This window comes from Astatotilapia calliptera, chromosome 2 (genome assembly GCF_900246225.1).
Source record: "Astatotilapia calliptera chromosome 2, fAstCal1.2, whole genome shotgun sequence".
Taxonomy (NCBI): domain Eukaryota; kingdom Metazoa; phylum Chordata; class Actinopteri; order Cichliformes; family Cichlidae; genus Astatotilapia; species Astatotilapia calliptera.
The window spans coordinates 26,382,228-26,406,468 of NC_039303.1; the positions used below are offsets into that span (position 1 = coordinate 26,382,228).

The following is a 24,241-nucleotide window of genomic DNA, read 5'->3' on the forward strand; positions in this document are numbered from 1 at the left end:
TCAGTCTACAGAGTAAAACACAGATGTGTTTGCTTTGGCAAAAAGAGGAAAACTTTAAAAAAAAGAAAGAAAGTGAAAGCTTCCACAGATCTCTCGTCATTGCATGCTTTTCTTTCCCCACAAGCTTGACTCACACAGCCTCTTTTCTTTCTGTCTCCATGATGTTTGTATCATTGTCTAACGGCCTGTCTGTGAACCTTTAAAGTTACACTGTGCAGCAGTGTGTGTGTATGTGTGTGTGTAAGCCTCTCTTTGTGTCTTCTGTTATTATCTATGAGTGGGGATGAATACAGTCTAAGGTCTCATGTATGAAGCAGCAATGTAGTGTAAGAGGTCATGCCTGCACACATGTGTTTATGTGAAAAATAATTAAGGAAAAGGGAGGTAGACAGTCACAATGTATGTGTGCTGTCTGTCTTTTTCTGTCTCTCCTTATCAAGAGGCCTGACCAAAGCCAGAGACTGCGGTCACTGCACGTGATCTGAGTGCAGCTGGATAACCAAGAAGGATCTAAGGAAAGCTGGGTTTGATTAGAAGTACCTCCCCAAACCAAATGGGCTCTGACCCAGGTGTGTGTATCCACGTGCAGTTTTCTCATGCACACATAGGCACGCCATGTCTGTGCACGTGTTTAGTACTCCCGCAGAGCCATAGTCACACTGACCTATTTACTTCGCCATGGAAATTGCCAGGACCCCAGGAGGGAGACCAGACTCACCAGAGGCAGAATAACACTAAGACCCCATACGGCGATATCAATAGTTTCACATGGAACAGTTTTACTGCCACTTTTGCACACTTAATAACTAGGGCATCTGGTGCATGCGTGCGTGCGTATTGATTTCTTGACATCCGGATTAATTTCTGAAGTGTGAAAAACTGCAACAGAGGTCTATAGATAGAAAGAAATCACCATTCCTAAAGTACTGTAAAGCATTTTTTGTGCTTTTATCTCTGTGTGTGCACCTCTCATTATTTAGGTTTAGTGTCAACACTTCATCTATAATGCATACGTGTATACAGTAGGGGAGTGGGCAGCTAAAAGCCTTCACCTTTACATAACCCCCTGAGACTTCAAAGAGAGATTAAGAGGGAGAGATGGCGAAGGACTAACACTTGCTGCATGGCTGCAACGACCCCACTAAACTAAAGGCTGAGCGATGGGGTAGTTGGCACTGGCTTCTCATGTGTTGGGCCTCATTTTTTCCACTCAGGGTAAAGCATCAGAAAGACATCAGAGAAGTATTGATGAAGAAAAACACTTCTGTTACACGCTCTTCTATGTTGCAAAGGGCTGGTTAACTTGAATGCACTGATTACTTACACAGGCTCACACACAAATCTTGCACATGAACATACGCATTGACTCACTGAAGAATAGACCAAGAGAAGCACAGGCTTCGAAGCTCACTGTTATGCAAAGAGGACCGGCTGGAAGTGGGCCTGTACACATCACACGCTGTTTTGTCTCCTTGCAATGGTGGAGAATGCAAGGGAAGCCAAGTTAACTCCTTACTATTCATTAATTGCTGTCACACTGGCTGTGTTGCATGAATCCTGTCAGAATATGTGGAATTGTGCCGGATTGTTCAGACTCTTTATGGACTATAAAGCTTCTGCCTCTCAACAGTGGCATTTCCTTGTATTCTGGGAAATACACTGTACTCTGACAAGTAGTTACTGAATAGAAAGTGAAGTTCCTGAGAGAGGTTTATTCTGGCACGGTAAACTACAACATGCTCTACTGCGCAGGCACAACAATGGACAGATCTTTGGGGTCGTAACCTCCTAATTACCACAGCCCCAGAAGCGATGAAGAGTGCCTGTCAGCGTGGCCTCTGAGAGGGGCTATCTGAGCCGGACTCAGGATAACCAGGTGACATGGGCCAGGGTGCTCCGGCACCTCAGATGAAAGGTCGGTGTTATGAGTCCACATTCAAACACCTGGGCCATTTCAGCACACCACAGGGACATCTAGCCTCTTCGCTTTCACCTATAACCTCCGTCTGTGCTTTGGGGAAGAGATACACACATAATTCCCAGGTCTGATGGACCTTTGGTCCAACTCTCAGGCTCTGATCCCCCCCCCCCCAAAAAAAACCCCCACAAGCTTTCCCAAAGCACGATCAAGCCTTTCTGCACAATTCCCACATCAGAGGTCTTGCCCACATTAATGATTTTTCTGAAATAGACACTTATCAAGTTTTCGGCAGGGCTCCTGACATAATACAAGGTGCCGTGTGCAATCTTATGCGGACTTTGTAGACAAAGCCATTGAGGTATTAAGTCCAATAAAAGAAAGATTAAAGTGATATGTGAAGTTAAGGCTTTGAGTTATTGATTTTGTTTAAGATATTAACACCTTATTGAATCCTTTCCAAAACTGTAAGCATTTCATAAATTTATCGCCATTGCAGGATCTGTAAAATCTGAAAGTGGATTAAAGATGATCTAATAAAAACTTCAAAAAACCCTAAATCCGCCCATGGGAAAACTGGGAGGATACAATAAAGGCATATCAGTGTGGGGGGCGTGCGCCTGCGCGTTCGCGTCGTGCAGTGTAGAAGTTTCCCTGCAAGTTTGGAAAGACAAGAGGAGTGCAGCGAGTGGAGTGGCACAAGTTACCGGGACAAAAACGACATAGGAAAAAATGTATATATGTTAAAAAAAAATAAATTAAGACCTCGATGTTTCTAGCTGTGGCTCTTGTTGGAGTTTTTTTAAACAACTTCACTGGAAACTGTGGCCGGAAACTGCAGGTAAGTAAACCTGATTAGGACCAGAATCAGACGTGTTAAATAATTGGAACACTGTCGAGCAACATGAAGTGAATGTTTATCCGAAGTTAGATCTACGCAAAAATAACAGCGATAAACTACCAGGTTATAAAAAAAATGCACTAAATGTCAACAGTAGAAATCTTTTGAAACTTAAAATTTTTTTTCTTTTTTAAGAGCGTTCTTATGAAAAAGTAACGGATGCTATTGCGTTGATGTAGAAAAACAAAGCTCACTTTCCATGTAACATTTCATCCTCCCACGAGTTCTTGGGCAACACGATTTGTCAGATAATATTTTCGCTTGTCAAGATGAATATCTCATTAAATGATGGAGACTGAGATTACCGGTTTGTGCAGCGCGCCCGCGCGGCATGCAGTGGAACAGACTGGAAATCAAGCGCGTCCGTGAAAAAAGTTTGCCAAACCTTATGATTCATTTGGAGAACGCGAGAAATGACGTGTGTGTGTGTGTGTGTGTGTCCCAAATCCAAAGCCGTGTAAAGATTAAAGCGTTTCCCTTGAACCCAGACTTTTGAAACTTCTGAGTCATTCTCAGTTGCATTACTAATCCTGCTTAAAAACCTGCTGGTGCAAGCGTGTTCAACCCACTTTCAGATGATGCCCTCCCCAAAGTGAAGAAGGAATACGTAAGAAGCTTGCAGAGCATTTATTTCTGGGCTTTGTGGTTAACTGTGCGTCTTACCTCACCGGTCTCCATATTTTCTAATTAGAAGAGGAAAAGGCGGTGTGGAGGTGTGTGCGCGCCCGCATTCAGTGAGGTGAAACTGAACAGGATGGGACAAGCTGTTCAAACAGGTCGCAGAGGGGGAAGAGCTCATCCTGCCCAGCTAATGCTTTCCCAAAAAAATGCCTTGAACTTTCATTGAAAGTTGAACTTGGGCTCAGATTTTTAGCTTGTACCAGTTGTAAGGCTGAAGTCATTGGAGCTCACTGGCCTAGTTGGAAGCTGACTGACTGGTTTTCAGTTGCAAAACTCTACACCGACTGTTTCTGCTTTCAATAATGTCTGAGATAAGATTTTTTTTGTTGTTGTTGTTGCCGCTTTGTTTCCTAGACTGGGGTTATTGCCTGACCTTTGGACAAGAGATCACTGGAAGAAAGGCAGACTGACCCTCCCTCAAACAGCCCGGCTGCCTCTATGCACATCAACCTGAGTGTGGCCATCAAGGAATCTCGTGCCTTTCATGGAACACAGCCTGCCCTTCCTGCCGCTGCGGAAGTGACGACCATGGAGCCGCGCGCGGCGCTGGTCGCTCCTCGACCGCCTCCTCTAGCACCTCCACCACCACCGCCGCCGCCTCCTCCCCCGCCTCCCCCCACGGCTTCCACCTCTTCCTCCTCCTCACCTTTAAGCCGGGCGGATAGCGCTCGTCGGAGCCGGCTGAGGAAGCTGAACTGGGAGCGCATCCCCAAAGAGAAGGTGGAGGGGAGAAAGAGCGTGTGGAGTGGGGCGGCCCCAGATGAAGATGAGTTCCCCATAGACCTCCATTCCCTGGATGAGCTGTTTGGTCAGAAGGACAGTAAGCCTCGGGACCGAACCAGCACCCTGAGACGGCGCTCTTCACTGCTGCACTGCAGATCCCCTCAGGATAGCTCAGAGGAGGTAAGATCATGTAGATGGTGAGACTGTTTTAAAAAATATTGGGCTCGTTTGTTTTTCTTGCTCTCACAATGTGTCCTTTGCTTTTTGTCCTCTTTCTTTTTTTTCTTTTTTTTTTCTAAACAGATCTCCTTATTGGACTCCAAACGCAGTATGAACATTGGAATATTTCTACGTCAGTTCAAGATGTAAGCCTAAGAAATTCTTACTGTTGAAATGTTTCAGTTGGTTCACAGAAAGAACAAAGGTCATAGGAAAAAAAAAACCTCATTAAAGAAGCACATATCATAAATAAAACAAAACGGGTCAGAAGGAAAGAAGATAAGGAGCATGGAAATCAGCTACAGAGCAAACATTCATAAAGGCCTTTTTAAGAAGAGGTTCAAGGGACTCTAATGATGTAGCCAGTCTAATCTCAATAGGCAGACCGTTTTACATAAGGGATTAATTTGGCCTTTTTCAAAGTAATAATTTTAAAAGCAAAGTAGAAGTTATCAGGCAGTCAGAGTGGTTTAACAAGTACAGCAGTAATCTGTTCATATCTCCTAATTGCCACTTATCAGTTTAAGCAGATGTGATGAGAGCTCTGCCTGATGCAGGAATCAACCTGTTTACAGCAGCTAAGGGCAAAAAGGATCTAAGTTTGGAGATTTTCTTGTGCATCATAAAAGAGATAAGGGCCTAAGAATAACTTCTGGCAGACTGCCTAATATTCTTGTCAATGAACCAACCAATTTTACATCACAGAGGCACCTAAGATTGTTGGCTGTCCCACCTTATATAAGTTGTGGGGGTACTGTAATTTATTTCCTGTTTCATATCACTTTATGTACTTGATATTCTTTGTGCTTTGGGCTGTCGGCTGGAGAAGTCCTTGCCCATTTTAGTTCAAAGCATATGGTGATTTTTCTTACGTGTGTTGACATCTCAGAGGTTAAACAGTAGCTGAGGAAGTAAATTGTATTGCATGGATAATGTTTTTAGTTGCAGTGCCAACAGCTAGGCCTTTTCTCTGCATTTCATCAAACCGCCACCAGTACTGGAGGCCGTTTGAAGTGGGATGCATACAGCAGTGCCCAAGGGAGCAGTATTTGACTTGAGTTAAACTGGAGAGAGTGGCCATATGTCAAAGGTGGACAGGTGTCCGTGTTAAAGTGCGAAGCTTCGTCAGGAGAGAGGATGTCTGGTGTCAGGGAGGAGGAGGTGGTGTACCCTGAACAACTGGCTTGGATCTTGAAGGAGGGTGGTAAACAAGCAGCTGGCTTTAGCCTGTCGGCACCTGCTGGTGCCCTTAAAGAGTGTCTAATCTTAAAGCTACCCCCCCCCCCCCCTGCAGAGAGAGACCCCACTGGTGGCTTGTCATATTCATCTAAAAGCCCGATTAGCATGTTTGCTTGGCTCAAACAAAGCTGCACTTCTTGCAGTGAACGAGAGGTTTCATAGTCATGTATATACATTTGCATACAGTTTAACATCTGAAATGGAATGAAACTAACAAACAATATCTACTTAGCAGAACTACGTGTACTTTAAACTTCAGGAGTACGACGTGCCAAGTTTAGGGATTGTCATGCCTCCAAGAGACTCAATTGAAAACCTTTTCTTTTCTAAACTAGATCTGTTGAGACATGTAGGGGAAGCCATTATGTGAAAAGAGCGTCTTCTGTACACAAACATCTGTCTAGTTGGAAGTTTATTTGCCCTCTGTCTGAAGACAGACAGAGCTACTGCTCAAATGTGGGTGGAGTGTAGACAAAATCAAGTCTTTGTATTATCAGTGTCTTAGTAGCCCCCCTTCAATATTATTTCCTCCTTTTATTTAGATTGTTTGGTTTTTCAATGGGTTTTGTTGGAGCAATTAACAAAAGCTCTTTCTGTTTAGAAATAATGTCCCTTTTTTTTTTTCTTTTTTCCCCCTCATGCACTGCTTTTACATGTTTTCGTAGGTTGATCTTTATCCGTTGGTGTTAGACAATAAGATTCGGATGTGACAGCTGAGCCATGAATGAGATGAGTTTGTTTGAGGATAAAGGCTGCAAACTGTAGTTTTAGTGCCTGTGATGTGCTGTAGTGGGAATTGGGGAGAGGCTAATGGGAAAACTGCTGAAATGGAGGACAGATGTGTCACTTGCAGAAAGGAATACAGAGATCAAACACCCAGTCATCTCAGTGTCTGCTCTTTCACCCCGTTGTCCTTCAGCCGTCGTCTGTGCATGTCTGCATTTTATTTGCCCAGTGGATATGCTACTTTGCATCGCCAGTGTGGCGTCAACTGACCCTCCCTCCGTGACACTCGGACTGATAAGAACAGGATAAGCCTCTTTTATTGTGCGATCATTGCAAAACCGGAGCTGATTGTACTCATTTCTTTTGGGTAGCTGTACCTTGACTTGAAAAGAGTATTGCTTGGCAAATTACGTCATGCTGAATTGTGTCTGTTGTGTTTCCGCAGGCCGGCTAAGGAGATAGTTGAGGATATCAGGCAGGGCGCCGGAGGCCGTTACGGAGCGGAGAAGCTCACAGAGCTCTGTAAATTGCTGCCTGACAATGAGGAGGTAAAGTGCCTTTTCTGGCATACAAACGCAACAGTGACAAGCTTCTTCCTCTCCTCCTGCCCTCCTCTAACTCACCATCTGGCTCTGCTTAGAATGATCAAGAGTTAGCCATTACACCATGTTGCATGTGATGTGGTCTGTGTTTCTTAGAGAAGTACCACACTAGGAGATAGTGGAATTGACTGTTAATGGGATGTTGGCAGCTTTACCCAGCCTCTATTCTCCGTCAGGAGTCTCGCCTTAAGAAGTTCAGCGGGGACCGGAGCTGGCTTGGAGAGCCTGATCTTTTCATGCTGCTTTTGGTGGAAGTCCCCAGGTACGCTCTTTATCAACCCCCAGTTTTTGGGGTTTTGTTTTGTTTGTTTGTTTTTTACCCAAAAAAGTATTCCAAAAGAACCTAACTCCTATTTTCAAATTGATTTTCACTGATGCTCGACTGCTTATTTAACCAGTGCAGTGCCTGATGTCCCTGTCATCAATCACCACTCTCCACTGATCAATCTGTTCCCCCGTTTTTCCCTCCTTCACCAGTTTTCGCCTTCGTCTGGATGCCATGATCCTGCAGCAAGAGTTTGACCCTGCTGTGACCTCTCTGTGTGTGGCAGCCAGATGTCTGAGGGAAGCAGCCCGAGGTAAAGTAACAGCAGGGAGTTGTGCACTCCGCCACTATAAAGATCTGGGAACCCTGTTGCCCTTTTTTAAATGCTTGTATTTGCAGAAATCCTAGGAGTCAGGATGCAAATGAGATGACTTATTCTGGATGCTAAATACTTTAAAGATTTAGGAGTAATCTGCTGCTAGCAACTTTTTAAAATAAAGGTGTAGTGAAATAGTCAATTTAAGTGTCAGAACAAAGTTGCTGACTTATTTCATGCCCTTCATGTCCGCTTCATTCACACTCCTTCAACCATGAGGCACAGTATTAAATCTGTCTTTTATGCTCCTAGAACTGCTGAGCTGCCCAGAATTACACTCCATCCTTCGTCTGGTCCTCAAAGCGGGGAACTATATGAATGCAGTGAGTGCTTCTTTATTTCCCTTTCGATTCTTTTAATCTGTTTACAGTTACCCAAACGCTAGTGGTCTGGGTTTGTGTTCAGAGGCGCCGTTCAGACTGCGCACCTGGGTTTTGAATCGTTGTTTGTTTAAAGCTGTCACGTGTTGTGCGTGTGTTTTGTTTTGACCTTGTGCGTGTCTTCTCAGGGTGGATATTCAGGAAATGCTGCTGGTTTTCGAATTTCATCGCTGCTGAAGCTGGCTGACACCAAAGCCAACAAGCCAGGCATGAATTTGCTGCATTTTGTTGCTATGGTAAGATCTGAAATGTAGATGCCGTGAAATATAGTACCTATTTTCAGTTGAAGAAATACAGTTGGTGTTGGTTCAAAAAAAAAAAAAAAAAAGTAGTTCAAGGCCCTCAAACCAGATTGCTTTGCAGAGCGTCAGATTTTTCTCACCATTGGTAAATGATGTTTTGCTTCCTTTGAAACAATGGATGATTAATCATGTGTTTGTCTCCACAGGAAGCTGTGAAAAAAGACCAGAGTTTACTGTCATTTCCCAGCCAACTAGGTCATGTTGGCTCCGCCTCCAGGTCAGTCTTTTTTTTTCCCCCCAAATCTATATCCTACTGTTATTTAGTCTGCATGATCATTGTTAATGACAATAATACCTCAAACACTCTACTGAAACAACAAAACACCCAGCTGTCAGCAAAAGATGCATGATTGACAGTGGGGTATGATGGCCACTACTTAAGCTGCTGGACATTTTGACCATTTTCTCATTTCGATTGGTGACTACAGCTGGGTGCTAAGAGATGACTATCTCTCTGAGACTCTCAATTCCTGCACCCTTGCTCCTGCATTCTTGCTGCATTCTTTGCAGATTTTAATTCCTGCTGGTTAGAGTAGTTTAACTTGACTCTCAGCTTATAATATCCTTACTTATCTTATGCTAGGCTTTGATGGAGTTCACACGCCATCATGAAATGAGCCGTTTTAGCTCTCTTCCCCATCACTTTAAGCTAAGGCTCTTCTGGTTGGCTACCCCTGAAAAACTGAAAGTTTGAACAGTGGGTGGCTGGGCAGCTGGGGTGACCATATAGAGGGAAGAGGTGTAGAAAATAGAGGTATAGAAAATGTCTAAGTATTTCCAAGCAGTCTGCAGCCTGAACTCCAAGATAACAGGAATTACCAGATTCTGACCTCTGTATATGAAGTTTTGGGCATGTTTATTATGAGCATGCATCATTGTAAGGGGATATATGACGAGAAGGTGGAAAGCATAATAGGTCTTCTTTATGACAAATTCCTAGACACTTTCGATCATGTGCAATCATTTATTTCCAGTCTTTAATTATTCACCCTTTGTTGAGACATACAGTTTATCCACCTGTTTCCGTTCAGTTCACAAAATGATTGCATGTATGTATTTGTCCTCTCCTCCTTTTGCAGGTTTTGTGAAGAGTCTGTGCTTGATGACTTGGCCAAGTTAAAAAGCAGAGTTGCGGCCCTCAAGGCAAATATACAGACTGAGGCAGAGATTCAGAAGCAGACGCAGCCTTTCCTGGAGGTGTGCAAAAAATTAGATTTTTAAATGGACTGTCTCCAACTTGAGGCAGGTTATCTCAAGTTCAAGTTTTGGGGCTTTAATTGAAGGGGTAATGAATATGTTCATGTAAAATGTATCTACAGGTGGCTGAAGAGCGTCTGAAGGAGGCAGAGGACGAGGTGGAGGGTATGAAGATGTCGAGTCAGGCTCTGGTGGAGTTTTTCTGTGAAGATGACAGCACTTTTAAATTGGAGGAGGCTTGCAGGGTCTTTCATTTGTTTTGCCACCGCTTCCAAAGAGCAGTCCAGGTTAGAAGCTGTCGATAGGAAAATTGTATCATAGAACCTTTAACTGTATGCTAAAGATGAGTGAGCAACTATCCTTTCTCTCTCATTTTTCCATAGGAAAATGCAGAACGTGAATTGAAAGAACAGAAACGTCTGGAACGCCAACGTGAGATGGCAGAAAAGCGTCGCTCTCTGGCAGTTTGCACTGGGTTAGACCTGAGCCTCGCCAGAGAGCCTCCCAGTCAGGAGAGCCAGGATGAGCTGGAAAAACTCCTAGAGAGGAATCTAAGCTACACTTGGAGCCGTCGTAGTCTTAGAAGCTCTGATTCCCGCAGATACCTCCAACACTCTCACAACGATAGCCATCTCCACAACTCACCCTTCCCTGAGCTGGGCAGCAGCCCGACATCAACCAGTTATCACTCAAACAGCTCCTCTGACCACGAGACCTCTGCTGTTCTCTGCAGCTCTCCAGAGACTGATGGCATGTGTTCCCCCATTGACCAAGGACCCGTCCTGAGCCGAGGGAGCACGGCTCGGCACAGCCAAGAAACAAAATTAAACACTGAAGCAGCAACATTTAGTCATTCTCAGCATGAAAGTGGCTTTGTTGTGAAACAACATGGACCTGAGAGTATTTCTTATCTGAGGCAAAACCAATCCAAGTTAACGGGAACTGAAAAAGAAGTGGATTTTTCACATGAAAACATGGCTTTAGTTAACTGTTCCTATACAGACTCTGCTTCTATTCATAGCAAACCAACCCAGTGTGTTAAAAGCAGAACTTCCACTTACAGGCAGAATTTTGGCCTGCCAGTAATGCCCAGTAATCATCCTATTCACTCAAAATCCAACAGCTCTTGTGTCAATGAGGAATTACAACCATCTGTTCATACAAGTGGAATACAGTCTTGTAGTGACAACAGTACTGGGCTCATTAGGTACTCCAGATCTGAGACCAAACTGCAGTCATCTGTCAGCGCTCCAGTGGAGGAGCAGTCGCAGCCACAGACGAGAGACACACCCTCTATTGAACCAAGTGCTGCGACGTGTTTGCCTGATGGAGTTTTAACAAACCGGACAGACACAGATGTGGTGTCCACACCTGCGGAGGAGACTTGGATGCCCTCCAGTCTGCCGGAGTTCAGCCAGTCACAGCCAGAGGAGGATCCTGAGTTGCCAAGTACCGAGAGGGAGACGGGGAGGTCATATTCTCGTGTCGGTGAAACGCTGGAGTGCCACACTCTGGTGAAAGGCCTTAGATCCTATGACGCCTTGTCACCCCCAGGCTCCCCACTCCCACGACCAACACCGAGCCTTTGCTCCAAGTGGAGGAAAGAAAGGGAGGTTGACCTTCGAGAGGGGTCGACCCCAGCGTCTCTGACATCAAAGGAAGAGGCTCGAACCATGAAGGTCCCTGTACGCAGTGGGATAGGAGCCAAGAGGGGACTTGTGTCACGTACAGGCCCTTCCAGTAGCACGGGCATTCCCAGGGTACGCTCTAAAACAGATTCTTCATGTGGAAACCCACCCCCTACAAACTCATCAACTCCTACCCGCCTTGCTACTCCTCGTAGTCTGTCTATGCGTTCATCTCCTATTTCTCGAGCGGCTGAGGTGAAGCGAAGTAACAGCACACGGGAGAGAACTGTAAGTGAGGCGCAGGCTCCGGGGAAGCCCACCCTGGCCCGCAGGACTTCAAACAGATCTGTGCCAGAGAAAGGCTCTGGCAGCACCCAGCCACCTTTCATCAGAGGCACTCCTCTCCGCGTTTCCAAACGCCTCGCCCCAAACTCAGAGTCTCAGGTTCCCTGTCAGCCTAGCACTGCCCACAGCCCATCCTCGGCCACAGCCAAGACCATACGTACGGCTGTCATATCGGCAGCTCGAAATAAAACTGCCAAGACGACAAGCACAAGCCCCACTCCTGCTAGTTCTAAAATCCCAACAGCTTCAAGGATACCTGGGCCCAAAATGCCCCGAGGGTCTGCCACCTCCACCGCTCCTGCTGCTCAGCCCCTGTGGAGGTGATGGACATGAATAAGTGCCTCCTCAAACTTCTCCTGCCTTTACAGTTTTGTGATTGTTTGTTTGAGCTCATTAAAAATAGATTTGTGTGACATGCATGTGTAGTCTGAGTGCTCGGTTTCTACATGTGCAATAGGACCGTGAGGTGGGAGCATCGGGGATACTTCATCTCTTGTTTCACAGGATAGGGGATTTTCTACAGTCTACCTCGATTTACACCCATTTGTGTCCTTTGCAGGCAATAGGACAAGAAAACTCTGTCTCCAGTTGTAGAACAGGTTGATACTTAAGTCACAGTAATAAAATGCAACACTACTCTGTGCCTTGTATGTACAAGTGTGCTGCCAGAAGTGTAATCTGGCAAACCGTTTCAGTCTCTTGTATGGAACAAAACACTTTTTTTTTCTTTTTCTTTTTTAGGAATGCGTCCAAATGTGAATACTGTGACCTCTCTGTTAAGTGATCATGGTGTTCTCAAACATGGCTGTGTTACAGTCCTAACCGAACTCGGTACAATATTGAACTATTCATCCTGTTGTGGTGAGGCCTCATCATTATGATGCACTTTATAAACTGAAGAAGAGGCTGTTGGGGGATTGTTATTATTATTTTGCTTATTTTATATCAAAAGAGTAAGTTTATTGAATAGCAGTGGTTGTTATTCGCTGTATTATATGGTTTTGTAAACAACAGAAGAGAAATAAAGATAGCGATGTGAAACTGTTATTGTCTGAGAAATGTGCTTGTCAGTATATATTCTTTATTTTAAATTATAAATATATTGTGTCTGTTCAGTATGTATTTGCTTTCAGCTGCAGCTCTTGCTGTCTTCTTGTCACCCCTCCATTTTTCTCTCCCTCTTGCTACATCTCTTGACACAGTCACCCCCATTCCTGTCAGTGGTTGTAGTCATGGAAATGCTGCAGACGTCCCGGGGAATCTCCTGGCAGAATAGTGGGGTGCAGGGGGTGGGGTGGAGGGTGACTGTGGGTGTAGGGGTCCCAGTGGGAATTCTCCCTTTATAGGCTTCGGTGACGCCAGAACCTCTTGGGAAAGGCAATAAACTGGTGCCTCTTTGTGTTCTCGAGTGTCCGGTTGTTGGTCACCGCTGGCCTTTTAACCTGCCACAGTGTATAAGTGGTGACATCAACAGCAGATCTCCAGGGGTGTAAGACGGAGCAGTCTAAAGTGATCCCTCTTTTTAGCTTCTTTCTGCAGTGATCTGAATGCACTGGATTAGTGGGAATAATGACTTGTCTGAAGGTGAATATGTGATATATGAGCTTAAAGACTGCTGCTCATCAAAGAGGATGAGGTCCAAAAGATACACGACAGGGTCTTTTATGGTCTGTTTGTATGCAGAGAAATTTAAGTCTGCAGACCTCTCTTTAAATGGGCAAATGCAGGAACAGCCTTCCTCATTTGCAGTTAGACTGATTGAAAGTGCAATATGGGCATATTTTCGGGTCTATTTTTAGAATGAGAGGCCTATATTGGAAAAGTTTGGTCAAGAGTGATAATGTGAAAGTGAATCATTGTTTGCCTCTATGTTCTGTCCCAGACTTGCTACTTCTCCTGGGTGTAGTTACACAAACCTGCTCTTTAATCATTTGCCAACCAACTTTCTTTATAAAAACACTTTAGAAAACATCAATCACTGGCCAAAGTGCTGAACATAGAAATAAAAATACATCAGGATAAAATAAAAAAAATCTGACATATGGAATCAAAAGAAACCAAAAATAACAAGGTGACACAAGACAGTGAAATATTTGACTTGATATTCTGTAGCCACGGAGACAGGATTAGCATAAATTAGAAGTTTAGATTTCTATGGTGTCATCACAGCATTATTTAAAGAGGGCATATCATAGTTCCAACTAGACAACTTGCAAAAGCCAAAATGTCAACAGTGAGTTTACTGCAAAGAGAAAATATCTGAAGAAATGTCAAAATGTCTTTTAAATCTTGGCCAACTGTTACTGCTCCACGTGCTGTGAGTGGTGGTAATAATCTAGGTGGGATAAGTCTACCTGCTTGATTTTTTTGGTTTACATTAACATCAACATCACATTAACAAACTGATATTTTTTTCAAACCACAGAAGGCCACACTGAGCCCTGGTTCTTTAGAACAGAAGACAGGAAGCCAGATGGACAATTCATAAGCAGCACGAGGAAAGACTGCGCTGAGGACAAGTGTAAGTAAGACATTCAGAGATATTTACTTTTGTTTTATTGTTATTGATCAGCTCTGAGCCCCTGTGTAGAGTTCAGAGGTCTAATTGCTTTTCGTTTTTGCAGCTGCTTTCACAAAGAAGAGTGGCAAACATAAATCTAGCCACAATGAAACTGAGGAGCCACTCAATGAAAAGAGCAAAACATCTAGCTCAAGGGAGGAGTCCAGCCGCTCCATTTACAAGACTGATGTCCCCTTACCCAGCACATACAACAGTCATAGGCTAGGTAAGAATATGTTGAAATCCTATATGCAATGACAGAGCCCCTTTCCAGCTAGTAAAAGGGCTGTTTTCCTCAGAAAATCTCCAAGCTTAGCTGGTATTCATCTGATAATTAGTAAGGACATTCTAACAAAGCCTGTATAAATGTGTAGATAAGCTAAGCCAATGTTGGCTGTTTTCCATGCAATAATCAAGACCCCCATGTCTGTTTTGTGTCTCTGTAGAGGACTTTGGATCAAAATATGAAGAGCTGGATCTGCTGGGTGGAGGAGGTTACGGGACTGTCTACTTTGGAAAACACAAAGAAGACAATGTCCGAGTATGACTTGTTATATGTGTAGCTCACAGTTCTTCTAGTAAATCCTGTGCACTGTGTGCTTTTTCTAAACCACATTTTCTCTGTAATGCAGGTTGTTATAAAACATGTTTTTCAGAATCGTGTCGACCGCCTACCAATGGTAAGTGATGTTTGTCCTTTCTCTTGACACTTTTGCTTTTTGTTTTGGAAAGTTTGTGTTGAGAAACACGAATATTTCACAGCATGTCAAGAAAATGTCCTGCCTGAACACATGGCGCATATTATTCATTGTTTGAACACTGACCTAAATTTTCTCTGGTTCTAAAGCTTCTTAATGGTAAAATGACCAAAGTTCCCGTGGAAGTGGCATTGCTGATGAAAGTTGGGGCAGGACCACAGAATACAAGCAGCAATGTTACCCCAGTACTACTGGAGTGGTTAGACTCAGTAAACGAACTTATTATGGTCTTTGAAAGACAGAAAAAAACCATCGATTTGGATGTGTATCTGCAATGCAGAAACAGGTTTCTGCATGAGAGTGAGGTTAAGGTAAGTGAGTGGTAGGAAGGAAATACAGAATCTCACAAAAGTGAATACACCCCTCACATTTTGGTAAGTATTTTGTTCTATCTTTTCATTGGACAACATTGCAGATATGACACTTTCATAAAATATAAACAGTGTACAGCTTGTAAAACAGTGTAAATTTGGTGTCCCCTCTAAATAACTCAATGTACGGCCATTAATGTCTAAACCACTTGCAACAAAAGTGAGAACACCCCTTCAGATACTGGGCCACAGGGCAGTACTCCAACATGATAACAACCCCAAAACACTCCCAAAAAGACCAGTGCCTTGCTAAATAAACTGAGGGTAAAGGTACTTGACTGGCCAACCATGTTTCCAGACTTAAATCCTATTGAGCATCTGTAGGGCAAATGGAAGGTGGAGGAGCGCAAGGTCTCTTACATCCACCGGCTCCCTGATGTCATCATCAGAGTGGACGAGAAGCCTAGTGGCACCCTGTGAAGCTCTAGAGAACTCCATGTCCAACAGAGTTATGGCAGTGTTGGAAAATAATGGTTGCCACGCAAAATATTAACACTTCGGGCACAATTTGGACATTTTCATCTAGGGGGTACTCACTTTTGTTGCCAGCGGTTCAGACGTTAATGGCTGTATGTTGAGTTATGTTGAGGTGACAGCAAATTTACACTGTTATACAAGCTCTACACTGACTACTTTACATTGTATCAAAGTGCCAAATCTTCAATGTTGTCCCATGAAAAGATAGAATAAAAAAAAAAAATAATATTTACAAAAATGTGAGGTGTCTACTAACTTTTGTGAGATAATATATATAGCAATCTTTCATGGATAATGCAAAGCTTGTGGCTTGAACATACCTTTCTTTTCTTTGTCAGAATATAATGAGAAAGCTGGTAGATGCAGCTATTGAGATGCATTCCAGGGGTGTATTTCATTGGGACATTAAGGCAAACAACATTGTGATTGACGTATCAGCTGATCTTTCAATGTATCGACAAGTGAAATACATTGATTTTGGCTGTGGAGCCACTTTTACTCCAGAAGCAGTCACTCGAAGAAGTGGTAGGTTATCAGTCCCAGTGTTCAAATGTTCTGGACTGTTCATGCATCTTGTGTCCATGTGAATTCCTCACCATTATTAATATTTCTCTGGATTTCAGAGATAACTCTGGACTTGTATGAATCCAACGCGAATACAGCAGACTGCATCACAGTTTTGCAGCTAGGCACTGTGATGGATAAGCTGTTGCACTACATCCTCCCAGACACCTCCACCAAATCGAAATCTAGGACACGTAGCGACATTTCAGACGGTAAGCTGGATGTTGATTCCCCAACCTGTTGCAATTTGTGTTTGAAGTGTTTTCTGTGTTATCTTTGCCTTTGTCTGTATCGATCATCCACATGTAAATTTACAGGAACACAAAAATGTGACACCTCTATTTTATTTCTGTAAAGACTGCAAGGATTTTCTGTCAGGTTCTCTGAACCAGATCCATAAAGACCACCTAACCCTGGAGGAACTTAAAAATCATCCTTGGCCCAACTGACGTCTCTACTCTGACAAATACAGGGTCATGGAGCAGAAGCTCCAACAGAGAAGTATTTATTAAAATTAAATAGCCATGTTGTAATTCTGTGCATTTCATTACCAGAATAAACTGATTCACAAGCAAATTATTTGATTCCTTGGATTAGCCTTTAACCCTTGGGGTACATTTTCCTATACCATCATATGTTTCTGAGGTTTACAGTTCTTTGTGGATCAAACCAGCTAAATTCTACAGTTTATAAGCACATATATGTATTTTGTATTTTCTTTTGTGTTAATACAATTTATTAACAAATAAAAGCATCGATGCAATACAAGATAAAATTCAAAATGTATAAAACAATAACATAAAAAATAAACATCTCAAACTGTGTTGAAAGTCAAAAAGAAGAGGCTGGTCTTGAGAGCGGAATAAAAAAATGGGCAGTGAAGAAGCCCGGTAACGAATTCCATAATTCCCCACGATGAGAGGAAAGCATTGGTAACCGTTCCTCTCCAGGAGGACTAAGAAAATGTTTGACTAAAGCGTGAACAACATAATCACAATAATTTGATTCCTTCCTATCACTGAGCCACATTACATATACAATCATATTGCTGTGCATCTTTGCGATTTACTGTTCTTTGTGTATTATGCCAGCTACATTCTACAATTTATAGCCACAATGCCAATGCATCCCTGTGTATAGCAATTTAACCCCTTCTACTCTCTGTCCCACATTGGCTTAACTTCTGTATGCTTACATAGATGTCACAAACATCCTGAGGCTGATCCTGCATTAAGTTAAATATGTGAACACTGCTGCTTCCCCTGTGGGATAGGCTCCAGCCCCCCTTCCACAAGCCTGAATTTGATAAGGAGAAGAAAACAGATGGATGGAATATTAAATAGACACATTTTAAGAAAGAGGTTCTCTAATGTGAATATTAACTAGAATAAACAGACCACATTAAGCACTTATGTTTCCATTTAGGTTTTTAATTATTATTATTATTATTATTATTATTATTGCATTAATGAGATATACTACAGCATATTTTAAAGGAGGGATAGTTTAGCACTTGAAAAGTTGACTTAGCATTTAGTTACTATGTCAAATATTGGTAATGTAGTCAAATAAAACTGTTAGAAAAGTGTCCTAAAAATACACAATTTAAGTAAAAAGTGACTTGGTTAATGTGAGTGTACAACTCACCTCGTCTTGTTCTTACTTTTCTCTTTGGCTCCGCATATTTTTCGGCTACATGAGTGCAACGTCATGACAATAGCTTTACACCGCCATCTAGTGTTATGCAAACGACTGACTCAAAATAGAACTACAATTACCAGCTTGCATTACTTCCCTACGTCGGTTTTTACGTGACAGACAGCTCCCCGGATGCGGCTGTGATTGACTATACCAGGCAAAAAGAGATCGAAAGCCAAGTGGCGGTAAGTCATGAAAACCGTTATATTTCTTTCGTACAGCCCGAAACTACTTCTGAAGTATATACAAAAATTGAGCAGGAATTTTGAGAAGCTGGTGGGGCAATAACTGGTCCTAAACATATCTTTTTGAGAAAGTGACTTGTAAATCAAGTTTCAGCTTGTTTGCTAACTAGCTAGCTCGCTAGCCACCAAATTCGCTAGTTCCTTAGCTCGATGCTAGTAAGAGAGTAGCTATATGCTAGGGGAACGCCTAGTATTAAAAGTGAACAGCAGTAAAGTGTAAACAACCGGTAAAAAATGCCTCTTGTTTTCCATTCACACCCCGGCATCTCCTGGACAACAACTTTTATAAAGTTTGTTAATTAGGGAGCATCTGGAATTGGACCGTACCTATGTAACGGTGATGAACGCTACGTCGATTAGTTAACGACGGGGACAGTTAGCTCAGTTGCTAACTGGGTGAAAAGCTGTACTGCTAATAAAACGGATATCTTGTGTTATGATCCCTTCACCGGTTAACGATCATGCAGGGAATGAAATTGCATGTTTATCACTACACAGTATGTGTATATGTTGCTGTTAGCAGTTATTCAGGTGTTTTTCCCCCCCTGTTGCCAGGTGCTGCAGCCCCAGTGGTCGTAGGCAGGATGCAGACCATAAAGTGTGTGGTGGTGGGTGACGGGGCAGTGGGTAAAACCTGCCTGCTCATCTCTTATACAACCAATGCCTTTCCTGAAGAGTACATTCCCACAGTGTTTGACAACTACAGCGCTCAGATGAGTGTGGATGGCCGCACTGTCAGCCTCAATCTGTGGGACACGGCAGGCCAAGAGGAGTATGACCGCTTGCGCACTCTGTCCTATCCCCAAACCAATGTGTTCATTATATGCTTTTCCATTGGCAGCCCCTCCTCACACGCCAATGTCAGGCACAAGTGGCACCCTGAGGTGTCTCACCACTGCCCAAATGTGCCCATCCTGCTGGTAGGCACCAAGAAGGACCTAAGAAGTGACGCAGAAACGGTGAAGAAGTTAAAGGAGCAGGGTCTGGTCCCTACAACCCAGCAGCAGGGCAATGCCCTGGCCAAGCAGATTGGGGCTGTTAAATACATGGAGTGTTCTGCACTGCTGCAGGATGGGGTCAAGGAGGTGTTTTCTGAAGCTGTGAGGGCAGTGTTGTATCCAGTCACGAAAAAGAAAAAAGAAAAGTGTGTGCTTTTGTAATGAATGGTTCCCAGATTTGGACTGTGGAGAGGGGATGGTGGAGATCCACGGATGCAAAGGGAAGGCTGAGGAACAAAGGTCACCAATCGGCTGTCTCCGTATCACCTCTGGCAGTTTTTGGCTCCTCTGTTACTCCTTTCTTCCTTCTTCATCGCCAGGAGGATCTCGCCGTGTTGCCATCATCACCAAAGTGACCATGCCTTAATGAGAGCGACTGACCGTTTCTCCTCTATTTTTCTTGCATTTTAACTTTTGATATTTACACGTTTCATTTTACATCTGTTCTACATTTTTAGCTTCTCTGCTTTGCCTTATAAAATGCTGATAATGGTTGTCACAAGCCATAATAACATCTAAACCAACAAACCAACCAAGCTACCCTGTTTGACTGGAGAGAAGAGATCTGCCTTTGTTCAGGTGGAGAACTAATGACTACCTCAAATTCTCACCTAGGTTGCATCTCATGAGTCTCAAGCAAGGTTACCATCAAGATGCTTTGACTTTGACTATTTAGACGTAATGAACAGCCAAGTAGAAGGTGAACAAGTTTTAATTTCAAGCAGTTTGAGCCCAGACATGGTTTGATGACTCCTGGGGAAATGCCAGTAGCCCTTAAACCAAATGCACAGATTAAAGGTTAAATTCCCTTATTACAATTCCCTTGTGCTCAGTCTGGTGTGTTAGAGCTGTTGGCAGGCTGCCCCTTCAGCCTCTCGCACTGCTCTTTCACTTCTCCACACGGAAGAACCAGTAGGTCTTTGAAGATAAGCCAGACCCATTAAAAGCAGCACACCATTTGTCCTCTTCAGTAATGGAGGAGCAGGTGTAATAAAGACTCAGCCACATTAACTGATGCTGGTACAGGAGTTTTGGAGCTTACGCAGTCAGGAAGTCAGGTTGTCGTGAAGCTTCTCTGTCTACTTATTAACTGTTGAAGCTCACACCGAGTGCCATTTAAAAACATGCCTAAGAATTTCTCTCTGATAGGGTGGTGGTCAAGGAGGCTGTATTTTGTCTAATTATAGTGAATTTACTCTGTAAATGATTTTTTTTTCCATAAATGTTTTTTTAACCTACAAGTACGGCCAAAGGTAAATGTTTTTGTAATAGTCTGTTTATTTGATCAGTAAGAGGTATGTGTGTTGTAGTTAATATTTCAATTTGATAAACCAGAACTCCATATTTCTTTTCAGTTTCATTATTGTCTTCCACTGAAATTCATCAATTATGACACCGCTTAACTGAATCAGTAAAGCAATATGTTTTAACTGGCTTACATTGGCTATATACTTGTAATTCGCTATTGTCTTGGTTTCATCATAGAAGAACCGTGATGGCTCCCTTTTTAATCATGTAATAGAAGTTTTTGTACAATATGAAAGGAGCCTTTATTTTTTTGGTTAGGTGCCTTATCTAAATCAAAGACAATAGCAGTCTTCTTCGTCAAACCCAAAGCTTCTCATCGTAGCTCTGAAAGTGCCACAAGATGTTTAAGCACAGGTCCCACCCAACTCAAGAGTTTTATTTTTGTGAATTTTCAGAAGCCCTCTGCCTTACTTCCTGCCAGTAAATACACTCATCTTGCAGACTTTTTTTTTTAAAGACACAGGTGCTAAACTGACATCTTGTGCAGCAAGTCTTTGCATTTGTGAAACGAAGCTCTTGAGTTCCACACTTCTTAACAGATTGCGGTTCCCTGCATTGCATGGTGGAATAAGGCACAAGCGGAACTTGCACATATGGTTAGCAAAAAGGTGTGTAGGTGGAACGTGCTTTGTCACATCTGAAGATTTTTATACGTTTTTGTAAAATAGTTTTTGTAATGACTAGCTGCTCTTTTTATTTTTTATTTTTTGCTTACAGCTGGCAGCAAATATAGAAACCCTTTTTTACTATAGTTATTTTCATGTACACCTTTGAGCGGGTATATAATAAGTCAGCCTAGATTGTGGCCGGTGTAAAGTCTAGAATAACTGAAGTGCAAACCGAGCAAGAGGTTTTTGTGATAACAGTGATGCGGTTTGACATCTGCCAGAAGATGTGTGAACATTTCCCAGATAGGTTTGTGGAGAGTTGAATGTAAGTGCACGTTATGTTAAAAACTGTCATCTGTGGTGAGTTCGTTTTTTTTTTCTTTCCATGTCCCAAATTCACTTAGATGATGCTGTTAAAGTGGAACATACACCTGTGGGCTCTGTGTCTGTGTCCTGGAGCTGTATGCTACCGTGTGCGTGGTACTACGCTTTTACACTGGGAACTTGATTTGTAGAAATCTGTAATTGTTTTATAAATAACAAAAGCATATTTGTATAAATGAACTAACAGTGAAATGATTTTTAAATTATGCCAAATAAAACGGTGGTTTAAACCATTTAATTTTTTTTTTCTTAAACCCATGACCCATGACTGTCTTCCTCTGATTTGGTTCCTTGCTGTTTTGCTGTAGCATTGCATGCAATCAGTGCAGATCTTTGCAGCTAGAGGGATGTAATGCAAGAAGAAAGTCGTGCTGAAGTGCAGAACAAACTAGAGTAACACATTTACACACGCTTACAGCTCAGGAAACCACATTATGTTCCTGTAGCACACATACTGTAATGCTATCTTTCATGTTAATGTTACAGTTACAGAGTCCAAACACTAGATGGACACAGCCCTCCAGCTCAGTTGCTTATTATCCAGAATGAGCACTAGTCTTCAAAGATAGTTTTTTCTTTCTTTTCTCTCCCCCCCCCCCCCTCTTCTGTACATTTGAAGTTAATGGTCTATACCATCTGGTTTCCAGGCCATCATTCAACTTAGCCGACACACACAAGTTCAATCAGTTTCTGGGGTTTAAGAATTCAGTGCGCTCCTTACTCTGAAAAATTCCTTTGACCTTTATGGTTGGTGGATGTGACAAATGACGGATGTGTTAAACGCTACCAAAGGCTTGTTACAGCATCACTGCAGCAGCATTTAGAGCCCGTTTCCTCTGTGGTCTGTCTACAAGTGCTTTACAAGGCAGACTGTGCTGAATGTATGTTTACAGCTTGTGTAAGTTGTGCTCTGTTAATATGAACCTTAAAGGCAAAAATAATGCCTGGAGGCCATGAATGAGCAAATATGATGATGAAGGATGGGCATGTTTCTTTCTGCAACATGCAGGCAGATTAAAAAAACATGGGTGGGTCATGGTGATCCACTGTAAACCGAGTGGACTGCAAAAGGACTGATTTGAGCCTCCTCACAGCTCTCTATATATAAACGAGGTAGCTGACTTCACTGCTGATAAATTCACTGGAATTTAAAGTTATTCAAAGCTGGATTAAAAACATCTGAGTTGTGTTGTCAAAAAAATCAAGACCTTGAAATCAAAGCTTCAGACTTATTAACAGTTAGCTGCAGTGGGCACGACTTTTCAGGGTGAAGCCCCAAATTTGTGTGCTGGATTAACCATTGAGTGAGAAAGTGAATAAAAGAACGCAAACATGAGCACTACCAAAATTTTAAAATGTTGAATTTATGATCTATGTGTTTGGAGACTCTAGCTGCAGTGCAATTGGCTGAAAAGTTATAGTGTACAATGTTATGGAAGTTCAGAAACAGCTGACGCGTATTTTGCTGCCCTAGTGCATTCTGGGAGTCGTTTCTTACCACCAGCTTCATTCACACTATGCACCAATCAGTTGAAAATAACGCTTTATTGTTTAATAGTCCAAAATTAATATGAATATTTCCAATCTGTTTTTATTAAATGGAGATTCAGTTTACAGTCTGTTGTAAATAAGGTGAGTGTAGTTTTCTTTTTTGCGTGCTGCGCAGTCAGAAAACCGTTTGAACGCAGGAGCAGAAGGTGAGATTTTTCTGTTCCATCTCTGCCTGCTTGATAGAAATGTGCAGCTGAGGGTGAGCCAACCAGCTGATATCCACTCTGTGAATCATCAGTGTGTAGCGAGTGGGAGTGATGGCCCCCGTCGGGACCTTGATCTCAGCTCCGTCTATCGGCCCTCAATCTCCCCTGTTCCTTTCCTCCCTCACACTGTCCGTTTGATGATGTTCTGACTAAAGCCAAAAGGGCCGAGCAGCACTATTCAGTCAAGGAACTTGGGAGATTCCTCCTCTTCTCCTTGTCTAAAGATGAAAAAGCAAAAAGCCTTGATCTAACAGACAGCCTGCAGCTACAGCGAGACTGAGAAAGCTGCAGTTCTGCATTCAAATCAAACTGTTCCAGCAGAAGGAGAGGCTGAATGAGATTGCAAAGGAACACAGAGGGGAGTGAAGGCCGATGGCTGTGTTCGCAACAAAACAGGGCTCAGAGCGGAGGAGAAGGAGTGCTGTGTCAGTTATGGAACGATGGCAGCTGTACAGTAAATAACACCTGAAAACTGGAGGTTGTGGACAAACTGCTCGAGTGGGGGATTTCTGGGAGAAATGAAGGAGCAAGATAACCTGAATTTTTCTACCATAATGAAACGCTGTCAGTTTTAGAATAATTGTTGACAGCAGAAGATGGATAACACACAACCAGCAGCTGGTTATCTTAGCACAAAATGAAGAACAGTATCAGGGGTAACAAAATTGACTCATCAGCACTTCTGAATCTCTGGTACTGCAGAATTAATGGGGCCCAGTTAAATTCAATTTTTGTGGGTTTTTCTTCTGGAAATTTTAAGTGTTTTCAGTTCAGGTACAGTCCCATTTTACTAAGCCACTTAACATCATACGCTTAGATTTCAGGCATGAAGCGAGCAGCATCAGAAGTCTCCTCTCCAATAACCTTCAGCCACCTCAACCACACACATATAAACACACGTGTAAGATGTGTTTGTTGTCATGTGGTTTCACTACGTTTCTAAAGCCTAGATATCCCCTCTCAGCTAAATATGACACCACAAAACAAAAATAGAAACAGCTATGAGGCGAA

General features: G+C 42.8%; 3 protein-coding genes across 3 annotated transcripts; all 3 read left to right on the forward strand.

Moving 5' to 3' along the window:
• Positions 1-2,509: 2,509 nt before the first annotated feature.
• fhdc2 (FH2 domain containing 2) lies at positions 2,510-12,549 on the forward strand. Its single transcript, XM_026190759.1, has 12 exons — positions 2,510-2,759; positions 3,855-4,403; positions 4,527-4,588; positions 6,853-6,955; positions 7,186-7,271; positions 7,487-7,587; positions 7,903-7,973; positions 8,159-8,266; positions 8,479-8,549; positions 9,412-9,529; positions 9,652-9,816; positions 9,913-12,549. The coding sequence occupies exons 2-12, from the start codon at positions 3,939-3,941 to the stop codon at positions 11,824-11,826; spliced, it is 3,264 nt and encodes a 1,087-aa protein (XP_026046544.1). The 5' UTR covers positions 2,510-2,759; positions 3,855-3,938; the 3' UTR covers positions 11,827-12,549.
• A 1,228-nt stretch (positions 12,550-13,777) lies between these two features.
• On the forward strand, positions 13,778-16,856 carry LOC113028301 (serine/threonine-protein kinase pim-2-like). Its single transcript, XM_026178468.1, has 9 exons — positions 13,778-13,841; positions 13,928-14,023; positions 14,127-14,288; positions 14,509-14,603; positions 14,695-14,742; positions 14,910-15,131; positions 16,007-16,193; positions 16,292-16,444; positions 16,590-16,856. Exons 1-9 carry the CDS (start codon positions 13,778-13,780, stop codon positions 16,679-16,681), a joined length of 1,119 nt encoding a protein of 372 aa, XP_026034253.1. The 3' UTR covers positions 16,682-16,856.
• Positions 16,857-18,023: 1,167 nt separating this feature from the next.
• rhogd (ras homolog gene family, member Gd) lies at positions 18,024-21,727 on the forward strand. Its single transcript, XM_026190770.1, has 2 exons — positions 18,024-18,115; positions 18,731-21,727. Exon 2 carries the CDS (start codon positions 18,760-18,762, stop codon positions 19,333-19,335), a length of 576 nt encoding a protein of 191 aa, XP_026046555.1. The 5' UTR covers positions 18,024-18,115; positions 18,731-18,759; the 3' UTR covers positions 19,336-21,727.
• Positions 21,728-24,241: the final 2,514 nt, after the last annotated feature.

Bases quoted from the DNA above. Each gene is read 5' to 3' on its own strand.
- LOC113028301 (XM_026178468.1), top strand. From the start codon at position 13,778: ATGTCTTTTAAATCTTGGCCAACTGTTACTGCTCCACGTGCTGTGAGT. The intron at 14,024-14,126 runs GTAAGTAAGACA...TCGTTTTTGCAG, and splicing joins AGACTGCGCTGAGGACAAGT to CTGCTTTCACAAAGAAGAGT. The intron at 14,289-14,508 runs GTAAGAATATGT...GTGTCTCTGTAG, and splicing joins ATACAACAGTCATAGGCTAG to AGGACTTTGGATCAAAATAT.
- rhogd (XM_026190770.1), top strand. From the start codon at position 18,760: ATGCAGACCATAAAGTGTGTGGTGGTGGGTGACGGGGCAGTGGGTAAA.
- fhdc2 (XM_026190759.1), top strand. From the start codon at position 3,939: ATGCACATCAACCTGAGTGTGGCCATCAAGGAATCTCGTGCCTTTCAT. The intron at 7,272-7,486 runs GTACGCTCTTTA...CTCCTTCACCAG, and splicing joins CTTTTGGTGGAAGTCCCCAG to TTTTCGCCTTCGTCTGGATG. The intron at 7,588-7,902 runs GTAAAGTAACAG...TTATGCTCCTAG, and splicing joins TCTGAGGGAAGCAGCCCGAG to AACTGCTGAGCTGCCCAGAA.